Here is a 16,598-nt window from a genome sequence, read left to right as displayed (position 1 = left end):
TGGAATGAGACACTAGGCGGCTGCTTCAGGCACACCAGGAGTACAGTATGTACGAGTACATGTACGGGATAGGTGTGAGATTATGGAAGTATGAGCCAAAACACCGTTCTTGGACTGTTAACAGCTGTGGCTGTGTATCTTTTGTAACGGACTTCATCACAAGCCTACCCCTTTGAGCTGAGATCTCACGCCTTCGAAGAGAATGAGTCCAATAGAGAGCATCTGATCCAAGTCTGACCATTGAAACGTTGATGTAACTACATTTCTCACAGGTTCGATGATCTTTTAATGATTACTTGGTAGTTACTACAGTTCTACTTACAATAGTCACTACAAAGTATCTACGAGTCTTTAGGTACTCGTACAAGTACAGCAGTGTGTTTGTTCGCAAAGAATCTATTATAAGCAAAAGTGTTAGAAGAAAGGCTGGGCCGCCGAAGTGTCAGCTTAGGCAGAGACGGGGTGGGCAGAAAGAAGAGACTTGACAGAGTCGGTAGCGCCGGTAAGAGCAGCGAGGTCGGTGAGGCCGGGAAGACCGCCAAGGAGCTGGAGAAGGTCGGAGACGCTCTTCAGAAGACCATCAACGGCCTGGACAAGAGGAACAACGAGGTAGTCGACAAGACCACCGACAAGCAGAGTCACCAGGTCCTCGACAACCAGGAGGAGGCCGTGAATGACGGGGTTGGCGGCAATCTTGGCAATGATGGTGACAAGAGAGCCAACAAGAGGAATCTTGCCAAGGTCAGCCAGCAGCTTGTCAACACCAGCATTGAGAGAGTTGAAGGTGGTGGTCAGGACCTGGATCTCGGTGGGTCGGTCTCCAGGAGGCTTGATGAGAACGTTGACGGTTCCAGAGACGAGAGAGAGAACAGTCTCAACGTCGGCATCGATGTCCTCAATTCCGTTCCAGAGCTGTCGACCAACGAGCTCGTTGGAAGCAGGAGCGGGAGCCGGAGCAGCAAGAGCAGCGGAGGCCAGGGCGGCAACAGTGATGATTCGAGTGGAGACCATTGTGGTAGAGTGTCTAAGAGAAGAGAAGTGGAGGTGGTTGCTGTTGTGAGTGTCAGAAGCTGATGACGGTTGAACTGGAGCTACCTTCCCCTATTTATATCTTTTTCAACGACTCTACATCCACTACATGGTACTTGCACGCTCTGTATCTCATGTTGGAGAGTCCAGTTAAAGTTGACGCTAATGCACAGACCTCTACCAGGTAGGTGGGTGTCGATATACTGACGATCTGGAGATCTGTGGGGGGAAACCAATCAAGGGTTAGGTCTGATCGGCGAACTTCTCAACCTCCGTAAAAGCCCATACTCCGTGTTTTGCGTTCTGCGTCTTGTACTGGGATCTTCGCTCGACACTGAAGACACACAAGTATCACTCTCCCAAATGGGGTCACATACAATAGACCGCCAAGCTCATCTTTCAGGCACACATTCCGTACTATACTGTTTCCGGGTCCATTCTTTGTCACGCACAACTCGAGTACTTTTCGTCATCCTTATCTCTGCAATGTGGCTGGAGATAAGCCTCCTTGGTAGGGGAAACTAAAAGTTGAAAAACGCAAAGTTCAGAGCAGCAGACCCATTACTCAATTGTGAGGGAGGTTGAAAGTGGGTATCTCTTAGTGGTGACAGACCTTTTAGTCTTGTTTGTCGTGTCGATGGTCTAATTTCTCTGTCACGTTTCGTAAGCCTTGTACACTAGCTCGTCATACGAGTCTCGGCAGCACGATTCATGTGCGAGTAAACGGTTCGGTAGTAGATCTTTGACGGTTGGTGGTTCAAATTCCACATATCGGATGTTTACATGTTCTAGCAAGTGCTTACTTTGGCATCGGCCAGGCCTCTCCGACTCTTCCCGAACAGCTATTCACGCATGCCTGCTACGCTCTTGTAGCTCGAGGGGTCGAGAAATAATAGAGGCGCAGTTATACATTGGTTTGTACAGCGCGTGAGTTTGAGCTGAAAGGGACGCTGTCAATTGTAATCGGAGACCCAAGTCAAAGAGTAAGCACAAGTCTGTGCGGATCCTTCCGTATCATGTTCGCACCAAACTCTTCGAGTAGCATCCATATGTCCATCTCAACTTGATCTCAATTGGAGAATTCACCATGAATTTCTTTTTCAAGACCCTGAGTTTGCTTTTCCATGAAGTCCTCCGAATACACAGTACTCGTACAGTACATACTCGTACACCAACGCGCCATCTCCACCAAACCAACCATCGACTCTACATGAGAGCTGCATCCACGCACCTCCACCTGATCTGCTTTGAGAGACCAGATAGCCCTGCAAGAGCCCAAACAGGCCAAAACTCGACGAGTGTAGGGCCTCGGCGTACCTAGCCGGCTTCTAGAATTGGGACTAGCAAAGGGCTTTTCAAATCCCCCAAAGTTTTAAAAAGCAAACTGCCTCGAGTTGCAACTCGAAAAGTGTGTACTCCCAGGCTAGAGCAGCATGTAATTGAGGGCGCGACAAAACGAACAATAGAGAGGCTGAGACTTTGTTTTTTTAAGAAAATTGGCAACAATTTGAAAAGTCTCACTGCCAATAACTTCGAAGGATCCAGTTTTCCAAAATTATATCGAATTTTAATGGAGTCGAATTATCAACTTTTCAAAACCACCCCCAACCCACCTGAAACTCTATGCACGATGAGTGTCTTGGAAAGGTGGAGAAGAGACCCTGCACTGACCGGAACCTATCCGAACTAAGTCTATAGCTATCTCGTCCAATTGGAAGTGGCAAGGACAAAAGAAAGGTCGTCTGCTTTGTGTTCACAATACGGCTTTGTGCAGCGGACAGCTGAAAGTCTCGCCCGCGGTCTCCAGCGGTGGAACGTCACCAGGTACGTCCAAGAGTGGGTCTCACAGGACTGTTTGGGGAATGTGTCATGGTGTGTCATGAGATATACGCACGTTTTCGTGACGTTTGGTCGCTGCTATTGGTCCCATGTCACTATCACATGTCTTCACGTGGAGTCTTAGCTGTACAGCATTGTGTGTTATTCTGTTGCCATTGTGTCTGCACGCTGGTGTCTCACCCTTCAACGGTTATCAGTACGAAATGAATCTGCGATAGCCCACGACAGAAAGACATCCTTGCTTGTAGATTATATTGGCGAATGATATTTGCAGGTGTCAGCGACGTTTTTCACAGATGGATGTTATACCGGTTATTATGGCAATAATAATTGCGCATTTATGACGTTCATTTCTTGTGGAAATGCTTCTCAATACGTGAGCTTGTGTACATGCTGTACTTGAAGTTTGGAGTGTACTAGATAACACCGCACTTGTAGCTACAGCTGGAAAAAGAGCGATGCTGGTAAATCAATGAAACCCATCCCCTCGTAAACCTCTTCTTCATCTCCACCCTCCACCACGGACAAGGTCTAATAACTCCCCGCTATAATAGACCAGGAACACTATTGCTCCACCTACACCCACCCACCCTCACTGGTGAACGATAACAGTTCGAGACATACGAAGCAGCCAGATAACAATGAGTCATGTCATAGTTGAGCATGGGACAAAAGACGTTAATTCAACCTGGATGGCGAAGTCTGGTAGTCCTACAGATCTGCCGGTTCGTCCTGTTGCTACATTTGCGTCCACATCTGTGTCTACATGAAGGATCCGTTGGTGGGCATAAAAGAACGATATTGAATGTGGGTGGGTCCATTCTATTGCTGCTGATCATTGGTACGTACTTGATGGTTTCATCAATCCTCCACTTCCCATCGTCATATCTGTCTCACCTTCCTGTTTAAAGTCTTCTTATCACTCAAGACAACTTCACCTCCAAGTGCTCACCTCCTAACTGCTCAAAGCTCAATGGACCCGTTCACTATCAACATCGAAAAGCTCTACCAGTCGCCAACACCAGCTTTCCATACCACAATCGTGCGAGACGGACGACATCTCCATTATCCAGTCGCTAGCACCCCTCGAGGATGTCCTGACTGGCTGAACCCAGGATGGATCCCCACGCAGTCGAAGAGACACAAACGGAGAGAAATACAGCGAAGTCTTCCAGACACAAACGAAACTGGCGAGAAAGATACCATAGATACCACCGATACCCTCTCAGATGCTGACTACCCTCGGTACAGCTACAACTACCGATACACGTTTCCGAAATACGCTCACGACCCAATTACTGCTCGACGCAACAGAAACCGTGTTCAGGAGTACTTGAAGCGGTGGGTGTAGCCTCTACTGTACAAGCATGTTGTCCTGCTGGTCCCATAGTCGTAATAAACAACACAAACGTATGTACGATAGTGTGTGCACCACTGGCGGAAGGCACACACAACTACAGATGCAAGAACAGCAACGAAACAGAGTTGCACATACCCAGTCCACCAAGAACAACCGTCTACCCATTTATTTATGTTGGTAATTCGAATCTCGTATATATTAAATGATACAAACATGCTAGTCCCGCACGCTGCGCAAACTAGCACCATCTACAGTAAGTTAGTTAGGCTTAGGCCCAGATGAGGAAAGACAAAAGCAGCACGACCAGAGAGATCATGGGAGAAATGGAGGAGGCGCCGTTAGCCTGGGTGATACCAGACGAGTGAGAAGAAGAACCGCCATTGTTGTCGTTTCCTCCGTTGCCGCCGTTGTTACCGCCATTGTTTCCGCCGTTGTTACCGCCATTGTTACCACCGTTGCCGCCGCTGGCGCCAGTAGGCTGAGCAGGAGGACCAGTGTAAGTCTGGGGGTTGAAGAAGGCTGTTTCGGTGTGGGTGACGGTCTCTCCGTCGGACTGTGTTCCCCAGACGGGCAGGAAGACCGGGGGAGCAGAGGGAGCCTGGTAGGCGGGGGTGTTCTGCACCTGGGTGTTCTGGGGCTCGGGAGTGGGGGCAGGAGCCCAGGTTGCGGACTCGTCACCTTCGCAAGACCAGATGGTCTGGGTTACGGTTGCGTCCACAATCTTGTAGACAGTGGACTTGGCGTGCTCGCACTTGCCGTCGGAGCAGGAGGTGACGGTGACAATCTCGGTGGACTCGATGGCGGTGGTTGAAACCACGGTGGAGAAGGGAACGGCCGTGGGGGTGACGACAATCTCGGTGATGTAGGCGGACAATCGGGTATCACTGGGTCGCACAACCACAGACACGGTGGAGAGGGCAGGGGTGGCTGAGGGGGTGACGACAATGTTGGTGATGTAAGCGGACAGTCGGGTGTCACTGGGTCGCACAACAACAGCCATGGTGGAAACTCCTTGGCCAGAGTCGCCCTCGGAAGTGGCAGTTGCAGACGCAGACGCAGAAGCAGAAGCAGACGCAGAAGCAGAAGCAGACGCAGAAGAATCAGAAGAAGCACCAGCAGAAGAAGCACCAGAAGAAGAAGCACCAGAAGAAGCACCAGCAGAAGACGAGGCAGTGGCAGCCGCGGACTCAGCAGAGGACTCGGCAGAGGCAACTCCCTCGCTGGAGCCGTCCTTAAGCTCGACAATGTCGCTGCTGGACACTCCGTACTTAGCCTTGCCCATCATAATCTTCTGAGCGTCACGGTCGTAGACTACGTAGGCAGACCGCAGGAACGAGGCACCGAGGACGACCGAGTCGGAAATGGAATGCGAGTCGGTGTTGGAGGTGACGAGAATGCCGCAGGCCTGCTCGCCGTCGGTGGTGATTTTAGAGCCGTCGGGGTTCTCAAGAGGCTTCATGAGGTCGGCCAGCTCGACGGTCAGCTTGTTGCCAGAGAAGACAAAGTCAATGGAGCCCTGGGGCACGTTGGAGCACTTTGTGTAGTAGCCGGCTCGCAGGGAGTTGGACACGCCGGAGAACTGGGCGAGAATGGCGTCGACCATTTCCTGGGGCAGGTTGCACAGGGTGGTTCCCGAGTCGAGCAGAGCGGGAGTGGAGGAGCCGACGGACTTGCCGCCCACGGTGATGCTGTCCAGACCCACGTTGTACTCTCGGGACCGGCCCTGTCCTCCGGGGTTGAGGTTGACGATGGGCACGGTGAAGAGGTCGCCGTCCACCTTGGCCCGGTCGTAGCCTCCAAACAGAATCGAGCCCTTGAGGGCGTCCTTGTCGTTGAGCCAGAGGGAGAAGGCCGACGACTTGGTAACGCCATCCATCATCAGCGCCAGTGGCAAGTTGGCGTAGGCTACGGGGTTGTCGGTGTACAGAGACTGCTCGTTCTCAATGGGGCCGATTCCCAGCACGGCCTGTCCGTCGGACGCCGAGTCGGCAACGGCAAAAGTGAAGTCGTTGAGGGTGGTTCCACCTAGTCCGAGGTTGTCGGTTCCGTAGAAACCCTTGGACTCGGAGCCATCGCTGTACTTGATGTCGAAGGGGATGGACTCGTTTTTGTGGTATGTGGACGATTTGCTCGTGTCGAAAACGCCGCTCTGGGTGCAGTCAATGCCCTGGCTGAAGATTCCTCCTCCTCCGCAGTTGACGTTCTGTCCTAGCACCCACATGTCGGACGAGCCGGTGTCGAGCAGCAGCTTGATTTGCTGGCCGGGCGTGCCCACAGACACGGTGGCCTCGTAGTAGGCAAACTTCTGGACCAGGTCCTGCTCCACGGTTTTTCGCTTGGTCAGGTGGTTTTGTGACTGGTGCCGGGGGTCGGTGGTATCGTGGCCCTGGAGGTCGAGCAGTAGCTGGGCGGTGGCCGGGACCGCCAGCAGCGACAGCAATAGAGATTTCATAACGAGTGTGGTGGGTACGAGTAGTCGATGGGGGCCGTGAGCACGAATCTAAAGGGTCCAGCTCTTATAAACAGGTGAGGGGGCCGGAGCGCCAGGGGGTCGCAAGGTTCGAAGCAAGGTTCGCCGGTGGTGCAAGGGTTGTGTGGGGGGGGTGGCTGACAGCGGGTGTTTGGAGGGCTGTGAGGAGGTGGTAAAGACGAAAATAGGGCCTTTTTGATGTGAAAAATAAATCTACTGCATCCGTTTCCCAATATTTCCCCCACATCTCCAGATATACACACCCTGTTGTGTTGTTTATGTTATGCACATTCGCTTGTTAAAGTTATAGTGGGGCGGAGAATACTGACTTTTGGGTTGAATGTGAGGTGTATGGAAATATACATGTTGGAGATGGGAACGAATTGACAGTGACACCAACACCACCACCCTCCGCGGCCTCCTGGAGCGGAAAAGGAACAGCAGCTTCAGCTCCGTTTTACCGGCATAATTTTCAGCCGTACCATCGCACTACTGTACTTTAGCGGTAGTTTGCGACCTACAATAGCTCCACCTTTGCCGGCCAGTGACTAGAGTCCGGATTGCCCACCAATAAAGTTGCTGGTGTCGGTCAACAAGAATGTTAGGTGAGACATGTGCTCTGGAGGTATGTAGAGGGCCAAGGGGCTGTGAATCTGGAGTTGGTACTGCTGAGTAGGGGCCCTGTAGACTGGTCCCGTTACCGCCCCTCTGGTTGGTTGTTTTTTTGCCCGTATTATCTGCCATTTGGCCGTCCATATTGTCTTCTTTTTCTATACCCATGTCGATCTCGACGATCCCAGCAGCTGGTCTGCACCGCTGTATTATTGGGCAAGTGCGCTGTACAAGTGGAAGCGGCCCTCTTCGCACGGTTCGGACGGTGGTCACGTCCACGGGTTGCCATATTAACCAAGTCTAAGGACCAGCTTTTCACTCACACTCGTGCTCTTTTCTAACCCTACCAAGGTGAAACAAAAACAAAGACGCATTGTACATTAGTCTAGCCCAAAAAAACAAGTGGGGGAAGGTCAAAGTGGGTTAGACTTCCCCGAATCCGTTTGCAGAAGAGTTCAGGCCTTTTTGAGCGATTTGCGCAATACGAGACGAGCATCCGGGGAGAAAAACGGTATCGTTTGAGATGCGCAAGCATCCCGGTCGTGTCTACTCGCGCCATACCACCTGTTTGTCCTCTTTGACGCTCACATCTTCTCTGCCCCGGGCTTTTGTGTCTTGAAGCCCATGTCCCGCGCCTCTTTGTTGCCCCGCCATTTTGCCATATTGCTACAGGACATGCCGGAATGAGACAAACAGCAAAAATAGAACGACACTTGGTGCATGTTGAAAAAAAGGTCCGTGACGAGAGAGCGGGACGAAAAAAATGAGCAAACTTAGGTCACGTGGCTGGAGCGACGCGGAGAAGCAACAATTTGGCGATGACTGAGCGATCCTCGGTGTTGATTTGAGCTCACAGCGCGGCTCATTGTACCTGTAGCCAGGTACGTCAGAAGCTACAGTATGTACTCGGTCGCTAAACCGCTCGCTAATGCAGTGCGCGTCCCAGAGTCGGCTAAAGTGGATGCGGAGTTTTTTTCTGCATTACAGAAGAAAGAAGAAATTGGAGGAAATTGGAGGAAATTGGCAAAAATTAAGACTGGTGACGGATATCAAGGCTGTTGACAATGAAAACTTCATGATACTGGCAGAGCAGCAGTATGAGTGTTCTGGTATTGCTGCCCTGCCTGTCCCCCCGAAAATACACTCATAACTCCACCAACTTGCTGTTATTGTACAAGAGACATCCACCGAATGAGGAAGTTATAGAGTGTGAAGAATTGACTCGCCATTCCGGCAGATATGTGAGACGCCCATTCATGGACTTGACAGTATCTTCGGTGAGTACCCGTGAAAGTACAGTACGAGTACATGGAGGCAGTATGAATTAATGCACTTCTGACACGACCCACAAGAACGCTGAATACCTGAACAATAGTGCTGAAGCTGGAGATTAACCAAACTGTCGACACGAAGACTTCTGGCAAAACGCTACAAGTATATTTCCACTCTCTCTCCGTTCACAGACCCAAACACGAGGTGAGCGTAACAAGCACAGTAGTGTTCCGTGGAAGACCAACCGGTGAGACATGGATGAGAAGTGATGCTATAAACATGAACTACTTGTACGAGTATTTGTACGAGAGTTGATGTACAAGCTACTTGTAGGTTCGTAATAGCATCTAAACTGTGAGCATATACAAGTACATCCTGTACTTGTACACAGGATGGTACTTGTACAAGAACCATACGGATAATTGTGGTATAAATGTGGACACAGGATCATCAAAAAGGGTCACCGACTTGAGTGTGAATTGAGAAGTTGTCAAGCGGGATTGTTCTGGTCTGGTAGCCACAGATGAAGGGTTGTATACCATGCTATACAAGAGCGAACGGGACACTTGTATCAATCAGAGTATAGTCTGTCTAAGAAGTATGGGTTCTGTGGTCACCAACGATTCTCAGATGTCATTTCCATGCACACAACTACAAGTAATTATCTTTATCAACTCACCATGCCCGTTTCTTTCTAACGACTACAAGTATCGTACAGTATGAGTAGTCCGCATACCGAGTCCCCACAGACATCATAGTAGATAGTTTTAGCTGAAATGGAAACTGAAAGTAATACTACTGACTGCCCCGCCATTTGCATTCAACATTTCACCCTTCTGTATCTACTATGATGTCAGTGTTTCTCAGATCTACCTCCTCCTAGTCCTTGCGATCAGCCGCCTGCATGAACCTTCAAAATTTTCACTGTTGATTCTGAATGAATATCAGCTCGGAAGGGAAACAGAACTGCAATCTGCTTGCTCGTAAAGATCAGATTGTTCCCTCGTTATTAACGCTCCGTCCCTCGGGTATTACTGTGTATTAATCATCTACAGGTAGCTTTCATGTCCTGGTCTTAGGCCAGTCGTTTCCGCATAAAATGGGTTAAAAGTTTTATTTTTACAGATTCGAAAATCGCGCTTACTGCTGAGCACGGATCTCCTGGATCTTGGCCTGGACACGGGCGTCTCGCTCGGCCTTGGTGAGCTTCTTCTGCTTGTACTTCTTGGACTCAGCAGCGTACTCGGCCTTGGTCTTCTTGGCGGTAGGCTTGTGGTCGGGGTCAGCTCGGATCTGCTCGTGGGCAGCCTGGAGGATCTCCTCGACGGAGTCAGCGTCAACCTCGTCGTCGAGGTAAGACTGGAAGATCTGTCGGAATCGCTCCTCATCATCATCGGCAAGCTCCTCCATGTACTCGGAAACGTGGCCAGCGAAGATGTACTTTCGCAGGGTCTCGGAGTCGAGCTCCTCGGACTCGATATCCCAACCGGGGAATCGAGAAGCGGAGTGGGGGACGTAAAGTCCACCATCGGAAGCACCCTTGAGAACACCGAAGCACTTGGCACCGGTGGTGGTTCGGGTCATACCGACATCAAGGAAGACCTTGAAGGGTCGAGGACCGTCCTCAACGGCCTCGGTGAGCTCAAACTCACCCTCAACCTCCTCAACTCCCTTGTAGGTCTCGTCGAGGCCGAGCTTCTTGAGAGCTCGTCGAGCAACAAGAAGACCGACGGCGTAGGCAGCGGCCCAGTTGGTAAGACCGTGCTTGACACCGTATCGGGGAAGCTCGTGAGCGTAGGCGGCAGTGAAAACAATGTCACCCTTGAGCTGGGAAGAGACAATCTGGGCGATGATGTCCTTGTTGGTGAATCGCACAACAAGTCGGTACTTGGGGGTGTTGTACTTGGCCTTGTGCTGGGTCACGAGTCGCTTTCGAGCATAGTAGTCGGTCTTACCTTCTCGTCGTCGACGGAAGGGGGTCTGGAACCGAGAGTGGTAGGCAGAGGTCTTGACAATCTTGTTGAACGACATTGTTGATGAAGACTGATGAGATGAGACGGGATTTTTCACCATTATAAAAAATAGACCTTGGGAGTTTCCAAGCCTGTGACTGTTTTCCCAAAAGGGAAAAGTCATGTGATCAGAGTGGATTTTGAACCTTAATTTATAGGAGAGGGGTCAATGATGAAAAAATGAGGGGAATATGATGATAAAAGGATACAGAGTCGATTGAATGGCGATAGATAATCAAGAGGTTTAGTGGTATTTTTATTTTTATTTTTATTTTTATTTTTATTTTATATCATTGAAACTAATTTCTTTTGGCTCCTTATTTCCACCCCTATGTGACATTTCAGTATCTCAAATATCGTATAAAATCGCCAAAAATGGAATATTTGAAAATAACCCACAATATAACCACATAAATATGTTCATCGGATCTTTACGCTTGAGAGAAGAAAAAATCGGACTCCATCGAACCCCCTGAAGACTTCAGAAAAAACCGAGATACTTTTTGTCTTCTACCCCCACCCATTTGTGCTGCATGACGCTGTTGTGTGTCACGGGTCCAAACCTCTTGTTAGGAGTTGTAGTACACTCTTTTTTATACAAAAAAAAAAAAAAAAAACAAAAAAACCCATATTAATTTATTACTATTTATTTCTTATTCTTTTATTTATATAAATTTGATTTATTATTTATTCATATTTATATTATTCTATCAATTTATAATGTACAAGTTCATGTACTCAGAAGATGCTGTGGACTCACTGGGTAGTATATCTCAACAAGTATGACATCTGTGGCACGAGGAGTACAGCATATATAAATTATAACTAGATGATCGCTTTAAAAATAGTACTACTGTTGCAGAACTGTACTCGTTTTCATTCCATGGTGTGCGACTATCTTGTTAATGGATTGATTGTGGGTCTACCATACGTGCAACCGAGTACAAGGAATCAACAGACGAATTTTAGGGCAATCTGAGAGCCCAAGGAGCTTGAAATTGGATTAAACGTATCAATGTTACTCCGAAGATGTTTTTTTCCTTCCCCATAGCATCCATTGTATACGCCAGGTGGGCATATAAAGATCTGTGCTGTTACTTTAGTGTTGGACATGCCAGTTGACGACTTCAAGTGGATTGCTGATACAGGCCCCTGGACTTCCGATATTCATATAGTGGTCAACTATCTTTCTTATTCTCTTTTTGTCCACACCACCAGGTATTTCTAGTACACCATATTGATCATTGTACGTCAGGCTACTTGTAGCTTGGAGAAGTGTCCACGAATCCTTGTAACGATGCCCGGACCAACAATGGAGTACAGGGAGGATATAATGTTGATAATCTAGATGCTCTTCTGACCCGTGCCCATTCCCAAATTTCGACACTTGCCCAGGTTTTTTTTTTTTTTTCTGCATATACATTCATTTCATTATAAGGTACTTGTATCGCTGTTGCTTTTCTTCCGTTATCTCAACTACTGTAATTAACAAAGGGACTATATGGTTAAGTGTATACTTAGCTTTTTACTTTCCACTCCCCGAATGTCAACGAACTATTGTATTAGTGATATACAAGAGGAAAAAACAAGCAAAAATGACAAAAATGATTCAATCACCCGAATAACAATGACGCTATTTTTTATTTTTTTTCTTCTTGATTTGTGTAACTAATTGCACGCTCCATCGATATCTCCGCCACCTGCATGGCCCTGCATAGAGTTCTCTACGCCAATATGGATCTGTGGACGTGATTCCGCCGCCACCACACATGGAATATCGACATCTGGAACTCGCCAGCCATCTGTTTGACTCATGCATCTTTGACGAGGCTCTCAGCGTGCTCGAGACGGGTCTGCTCCGAACCCCCGTCGAGCTGCCAACGTCCAAAGAAACAGCCATTCTCATGACTCTCGCGGCGTATCCTCTCTCGCACCTAGGAGGGGAGACCGTCAAGACTATGACGTACAACAGCGTTCATCGGGGAACACGCGACTGTCAGAAGACGCCTGGAGCACGCGCCACCGCCCTTCTGAGACGCTTGCTGGAGTTCTCCAAGGGATCGGGACCAGCCCAAGAACGCATGAAACTTGTGCTACGATCATCTCTCATTGACCATATCGAAGAGGAGGGCGAGCAATCGAACACTACGTCAACACAAGCGAAGGAAACTCGGACAAGCACATTGGAGCATAAAGGTTGGGACGATGTGGCACAGGTACCTGTCGATCGTTCAAAACACGAAGGAATGGATTCGAATCTGCTGAGAGACATGGTGCCTCACAATGAAAATCTGAAGAAACTCTCTGATCATCTACGTCCATTGTTGTCGTACACAAGAACCTCTTTGTGGTTATCGCTGTGGACAGTCTATGGGTACTACTTGGCATGCAGTGGGTCCCCCAGTGCGCCACATCTGAGTGCCTGGGCAACCGTTCGACCTCTCTTGCATGTGATCCAGGACATTGTCGAGGCTGACCCTTTCATTTTGCTCAGTTTCTACGATTCCCACGGCAGCATGTCCGAAATCTGCAACCGAATCCTACCAGGCAAGGGACGACCCATCACTCCTCTGTTCATTGGAGATGTAGATTTCGGTCCCAATTTCGATCCCGAGACAATTGACCATCTTAGGGAGGTTGCATTTGTGGAGAGTATGGTCATACGAGAAAAATGGGTCGAAATTCTGCGGAGTAACGTCGAATTTTTTGGCGCAGAGCCGAAGGCTGAGTGGTACCTGCTCGACAGATTCACTACCTTTACTGCTACTCATCATCAGGTGATTCCCCAGGTCTACCCCTGTGTCTACCTACCAGATTACTACACTGTCTTCATTTTTCATAAGTACATCAAACGGTGCACTCAACGGGCAGGACATGTCGTCAATGCTGGGCAGTTTTTGGAACGAGTTTCTAAAGGAGAGGAGAAGGAGTTGTACGATGATGCTATGGATTTACTAGAGGTGGCGTTAAGTGACAGCCCTGATCGTGGCTTGTTGGAAGGAGGAGCTTCAAAGATTTACTCTCCAGTGCTTTACGCCTTTTATGGTCATGCTCAATTGTGGGTGAAATTGGCCCTTCAGATCGGTTCTGACACTTTTTCGCCAAAAGATGTCCTGGAGTATCTTCGGAAGGGGAGGACGACGCGTTTCCAGGTGTTGTCCTCGTACAACGAGAAGAATGAAAAGGCGCCAGTTCTTTGTAAGCAGGAGGAGGATGTTCTTACTGCCATTGTCAAAGCCAAGTTGATCCTCAATAAGTATTTGTGAATATGGCTGTTATTTATATGTTAATGAAATGATTGAATTCCGGTAGGGGCACTGCACAGATATACCGAAAATGGTCCCAGGGTGGTGTCATTGGCGACAGATTCACGTTGGTCTTACAGTACATACTCTGCTCCTCTATCTGCGTATTACCATATCATGAAGAACGTGACAGAAACCAAATGAAAATAATTCTGACCACGACTAATGTCATATAAATATAATTGGTATCAGCTAATCTCATTAAAGCTGTTTTTGTTAGATCACCATCAGTGAATCGGCTTGTTTCAATGCCAAAGATTCTGTTTTCTTTATTCTAGGGAAATACATTTCATCTACTTGAGGCTAAAGGCAATGTTATACCCGCAAATCGGATTCGGATTCGACATCGGTTGTTCAGAAGAGCGCATGACATTCGTGTTCGCTTGTTCACGTTTTATTTCTGTTCCATCTCTTGACCGGATTAATCATCTGAATTCAGTTTTGGAAGTCCACTTTGCCTGTATAGGCATGTAACGATTCAGAAGCTAGTCATAAGGTGTTATGATTAGTCATGTGCCTTGGCACGTGACTGGACGATGATGACGTCCGGAGGACGTCATGAGTGTGTCATTATGGATGAATACTTGGTATCGCGTGGCTAGGTCACGTGGATAGTGACGTGCTTTACAGAGTTAGGGTTGAGATGCCTGTATATATAGCCACCACTCGCAAGTATGTAAGTTAAGTTATGTTTATACGACTTCCGGAGCTCGTACTATTGGTGTACTGTTCTGTAGAGTAGGACGAGCGGTTCCCGCTCGTACCTAGGGATATCTTGAGGATTGACCCATCACCGATCCGTTACAAGGCATAAACCTGCCTTCGTGGCCAAGTGGTAAGGCGCAGCACTAGTAATGCTGAGATCATCAGTTCAAATCTGGTCGAAGGCATGTATCTTTTTATATTTGCAAGCAGTTCTGCACAAGATTTTTTGACGTGCTCTTCGAAGCCTTTGACATACTCGGAGGAACTTCGTCTAGACCCATCGTGACACACTAATAAATGAGACACCTACAAGTAGGGTCAACATCTTGAGACTGTATTGAACAGTAGAATGTCCTAATTTTTATGACCGATCACTTCATGCAAATTCCGTGCCGGAGATACAAACTAGATATTGCTCTAGTCCCAAACAAGACACTGAGGCCCGAGGTATCCAAAACAGAGCCAATTGGTGACTCTGCGACGCCCCGTCAGGACATGAAAGTTGAGGAAGAAATTTTGGGCTGCAGGACGCTTATATGGAGAAATTGACTCGGTAGGGTAACTGGGCTAGTAGGGTAAGAAGACTTGGGAGGAGGTTTTGGAGAGTGGTTAGAAGGGGGAATAAGGAGATGTTGGGTGGATTTGATAGATGGGTCTGGGTGTGTTGTTGTTATTGTTGTTGTTGTTGTTGTTTGGGGTGGTTTGGGCCGCTTCTGAGTCTCATTCATTGGGCCGTATTTTTGGGACCGATTGGCGGGTGACGTGAATATTTAAATTATTTGCGATGTTGTTGGTAGTTTTGTTGGGGTCTGAGATGTGTCGGGGGGTGGAACCGATGATGTGAGTGAGTGTTTCGATGTTTGGATACAAGGTGTGAGACGCGGGGGGGGGGGTATTTCAGGCGTGTCATTTTGGTCGGCATTTCTTCAGACGAGTTATATCACAGTAGGCGATTACGAGCAAGAGTATTATCGTGGACACTGGTATGCATGGTGAATTGACGTCCTATACTCTGCAATCAGACATGAACTGTCACAAAAAATAAGAAGTGAAATGTTTACAGAAGCCGCCAGAAGACGCATGGACTCATCTGGAAGCTGGGTCGGACCACATGATACCCCCCAATATTACTCCAAGTCATGCGCACCGCACGCCCACACATGCCACACAGGCCGCCGATATTATCACAAGCGTCGGCTTCGGCTTATCTGACCGCAAGTGTAGGCAAGAGCACGTGCATATTGAACCAACCTGACGAAGCACGTATGTGCGAATGTACAAGGCCTGTCAGATTGAGAGTAGACCTGTACCAAGGGTAAAATGACTGGAAGACGCGGAGACAAGCCCGAAGATGGCCCAAAAGATAGACCGTGGCCACCAGCGTACGCACACATCTGCGAGAGTGACACCATCACGCTGGTAATCCCGACTCTCTATCCACAGAATGGCGTACAGAGGCCATTAGCAAAAGTACGGCATTGTACCAGCCTAAACATAGGTATTGTCTTGTACTATCCAACCGTGCATACAAACGCAAGGTACCCGACTACCCAGCTACCCTGGTAAAAGCCGTATGAACAGGTGAGCGTCAAGGGGTACCGACGAGAACTGGTATGTATCGTATAGAGCACAATGGCCTCCAGAGCGGCGACCTAACCCGCTTGAAAGGACCAGCCTCTACAGTAAGACATACTGTAACCGGAATTCGTATTGCACCGTATATACCGTACGATACTGTAGTTATCGTGGTCAAAAATAGATCGTGCTCTGTACGGTACACATCCCAAAATCACATGATTGCGTCGAAATCCCAACAATATGCTCACCAAGCTGCCCTGTTTGGTAGAACCAGGAATCTCTCACGTTTCCGGCGATGGCCCTGTACGGGTGAGACACAGCACACATTAGAATGAGACAAATGAGATATTGAGATGTACAAGTACCGTATGTACTTGTAGAATGGTCATGTGGCCAGAGGCTATACAACGGAACCC

The 16,598-nt window shown here is 48.5% G+C and overlaps 4 protein-coding genes and 1 non-coding gene across 5 annotated transcripts; 2 read left to right on the top strand and 3 right to left on the bottom strand.

The window, feature by feature from the left end:
• Positions 1-447: 447 nt before the first annotated feature.
• Positions 448-1,011, bottom strand: YALI1_E26433g (uncharacterized protein; the record flags this gene model as incomplete). Its single annotated transcript, XM_504266.3, has 1 exon — positions 448-1,011. The coding sequence occupies one exon, from the start codon at positions 1,009-1,011 to the stop codon at positions 448-450; it is 564 nt and encodes a 187-aa protein (XP_504266.3).
• A 3,485-nt stretch (positions 1,012-4,496) lies between these two features.
• Positions 4,497-6,680, bottom strand: YALI1_E26377g (uncharacterized protein; the record flags this gene model as incomplete). Its single annotated transcript, XM_504265.3, has 1 exon — positions 4,497-6,680. One exon carries the CDS (start codon positions 6,678-6,680, stop codon positions 4,497-4,499), a length of 2,184 nt encoding a protein of 727 aa, XP_504265.3.
• Positions 6,681-9,722: 3,042 nt separating this feature from the next.
• Positions 9,723-10,718, bottom strand: YALI1_E26336g (60S ribosomal protein uL18; the record flags this gene model as incomplete). Its single annotated transcript, XM_504264.3, has 1 exon — positions 9,723-10,718. One exon carries the CDS (start codon positions 10,716-10,718, stop codon positions 9,723-9,725), a length of 996 nt encoding a protein of 331 aa, XP_504264.2.
• A 1,645-nt stretch (positions 10,719-12,363) lies between these two features.
• On the top strand, positions 12,364-13,860 carry YALI1_E26320g (uncharacterized protein; the record flags this gene model as incomplete). Its single annotated transcript, XM_504263.3, has 1 exon — positions 12,364-13,860. One exon carries the CDS (start codon positions 12,364-12,366, stop codon positions 13,858-13,860), a length of 1,497 nt encoding a protein of 498 aa, XP_504263.3.
• Positions 13,861-14,717: 857 nt separating this feature from the next.
• On the top strand, positions 14,718-14,789 carry YALI1_E26296r. Its single transcript has one exon. It is a non-coding gene; the product is annotated as a tRNA-Thr (tRNA).
• Positions 14,790-16,598: the final 1,809 nt, after the last annotated feature.

This window comes from Yarrowia lipolytica, chromosome 1E, assembly GCF_001761485.1.
Source record: "Yarrowia lipolytica chromosome 1E, complete sequence".
NCBI classification, from domain to species: domain Eukaryota; kingdom Fungi; phylum Ascomycota; class Dipodascomycetes; order Dipodascales; genus Yarrowia; species Yarrowia lipolytica.
The sequence above is the reverse complement of the archived record's forward strand: the minus strand, read 5'-3'. Positions and strand labels throughout refer to the sequence as shown.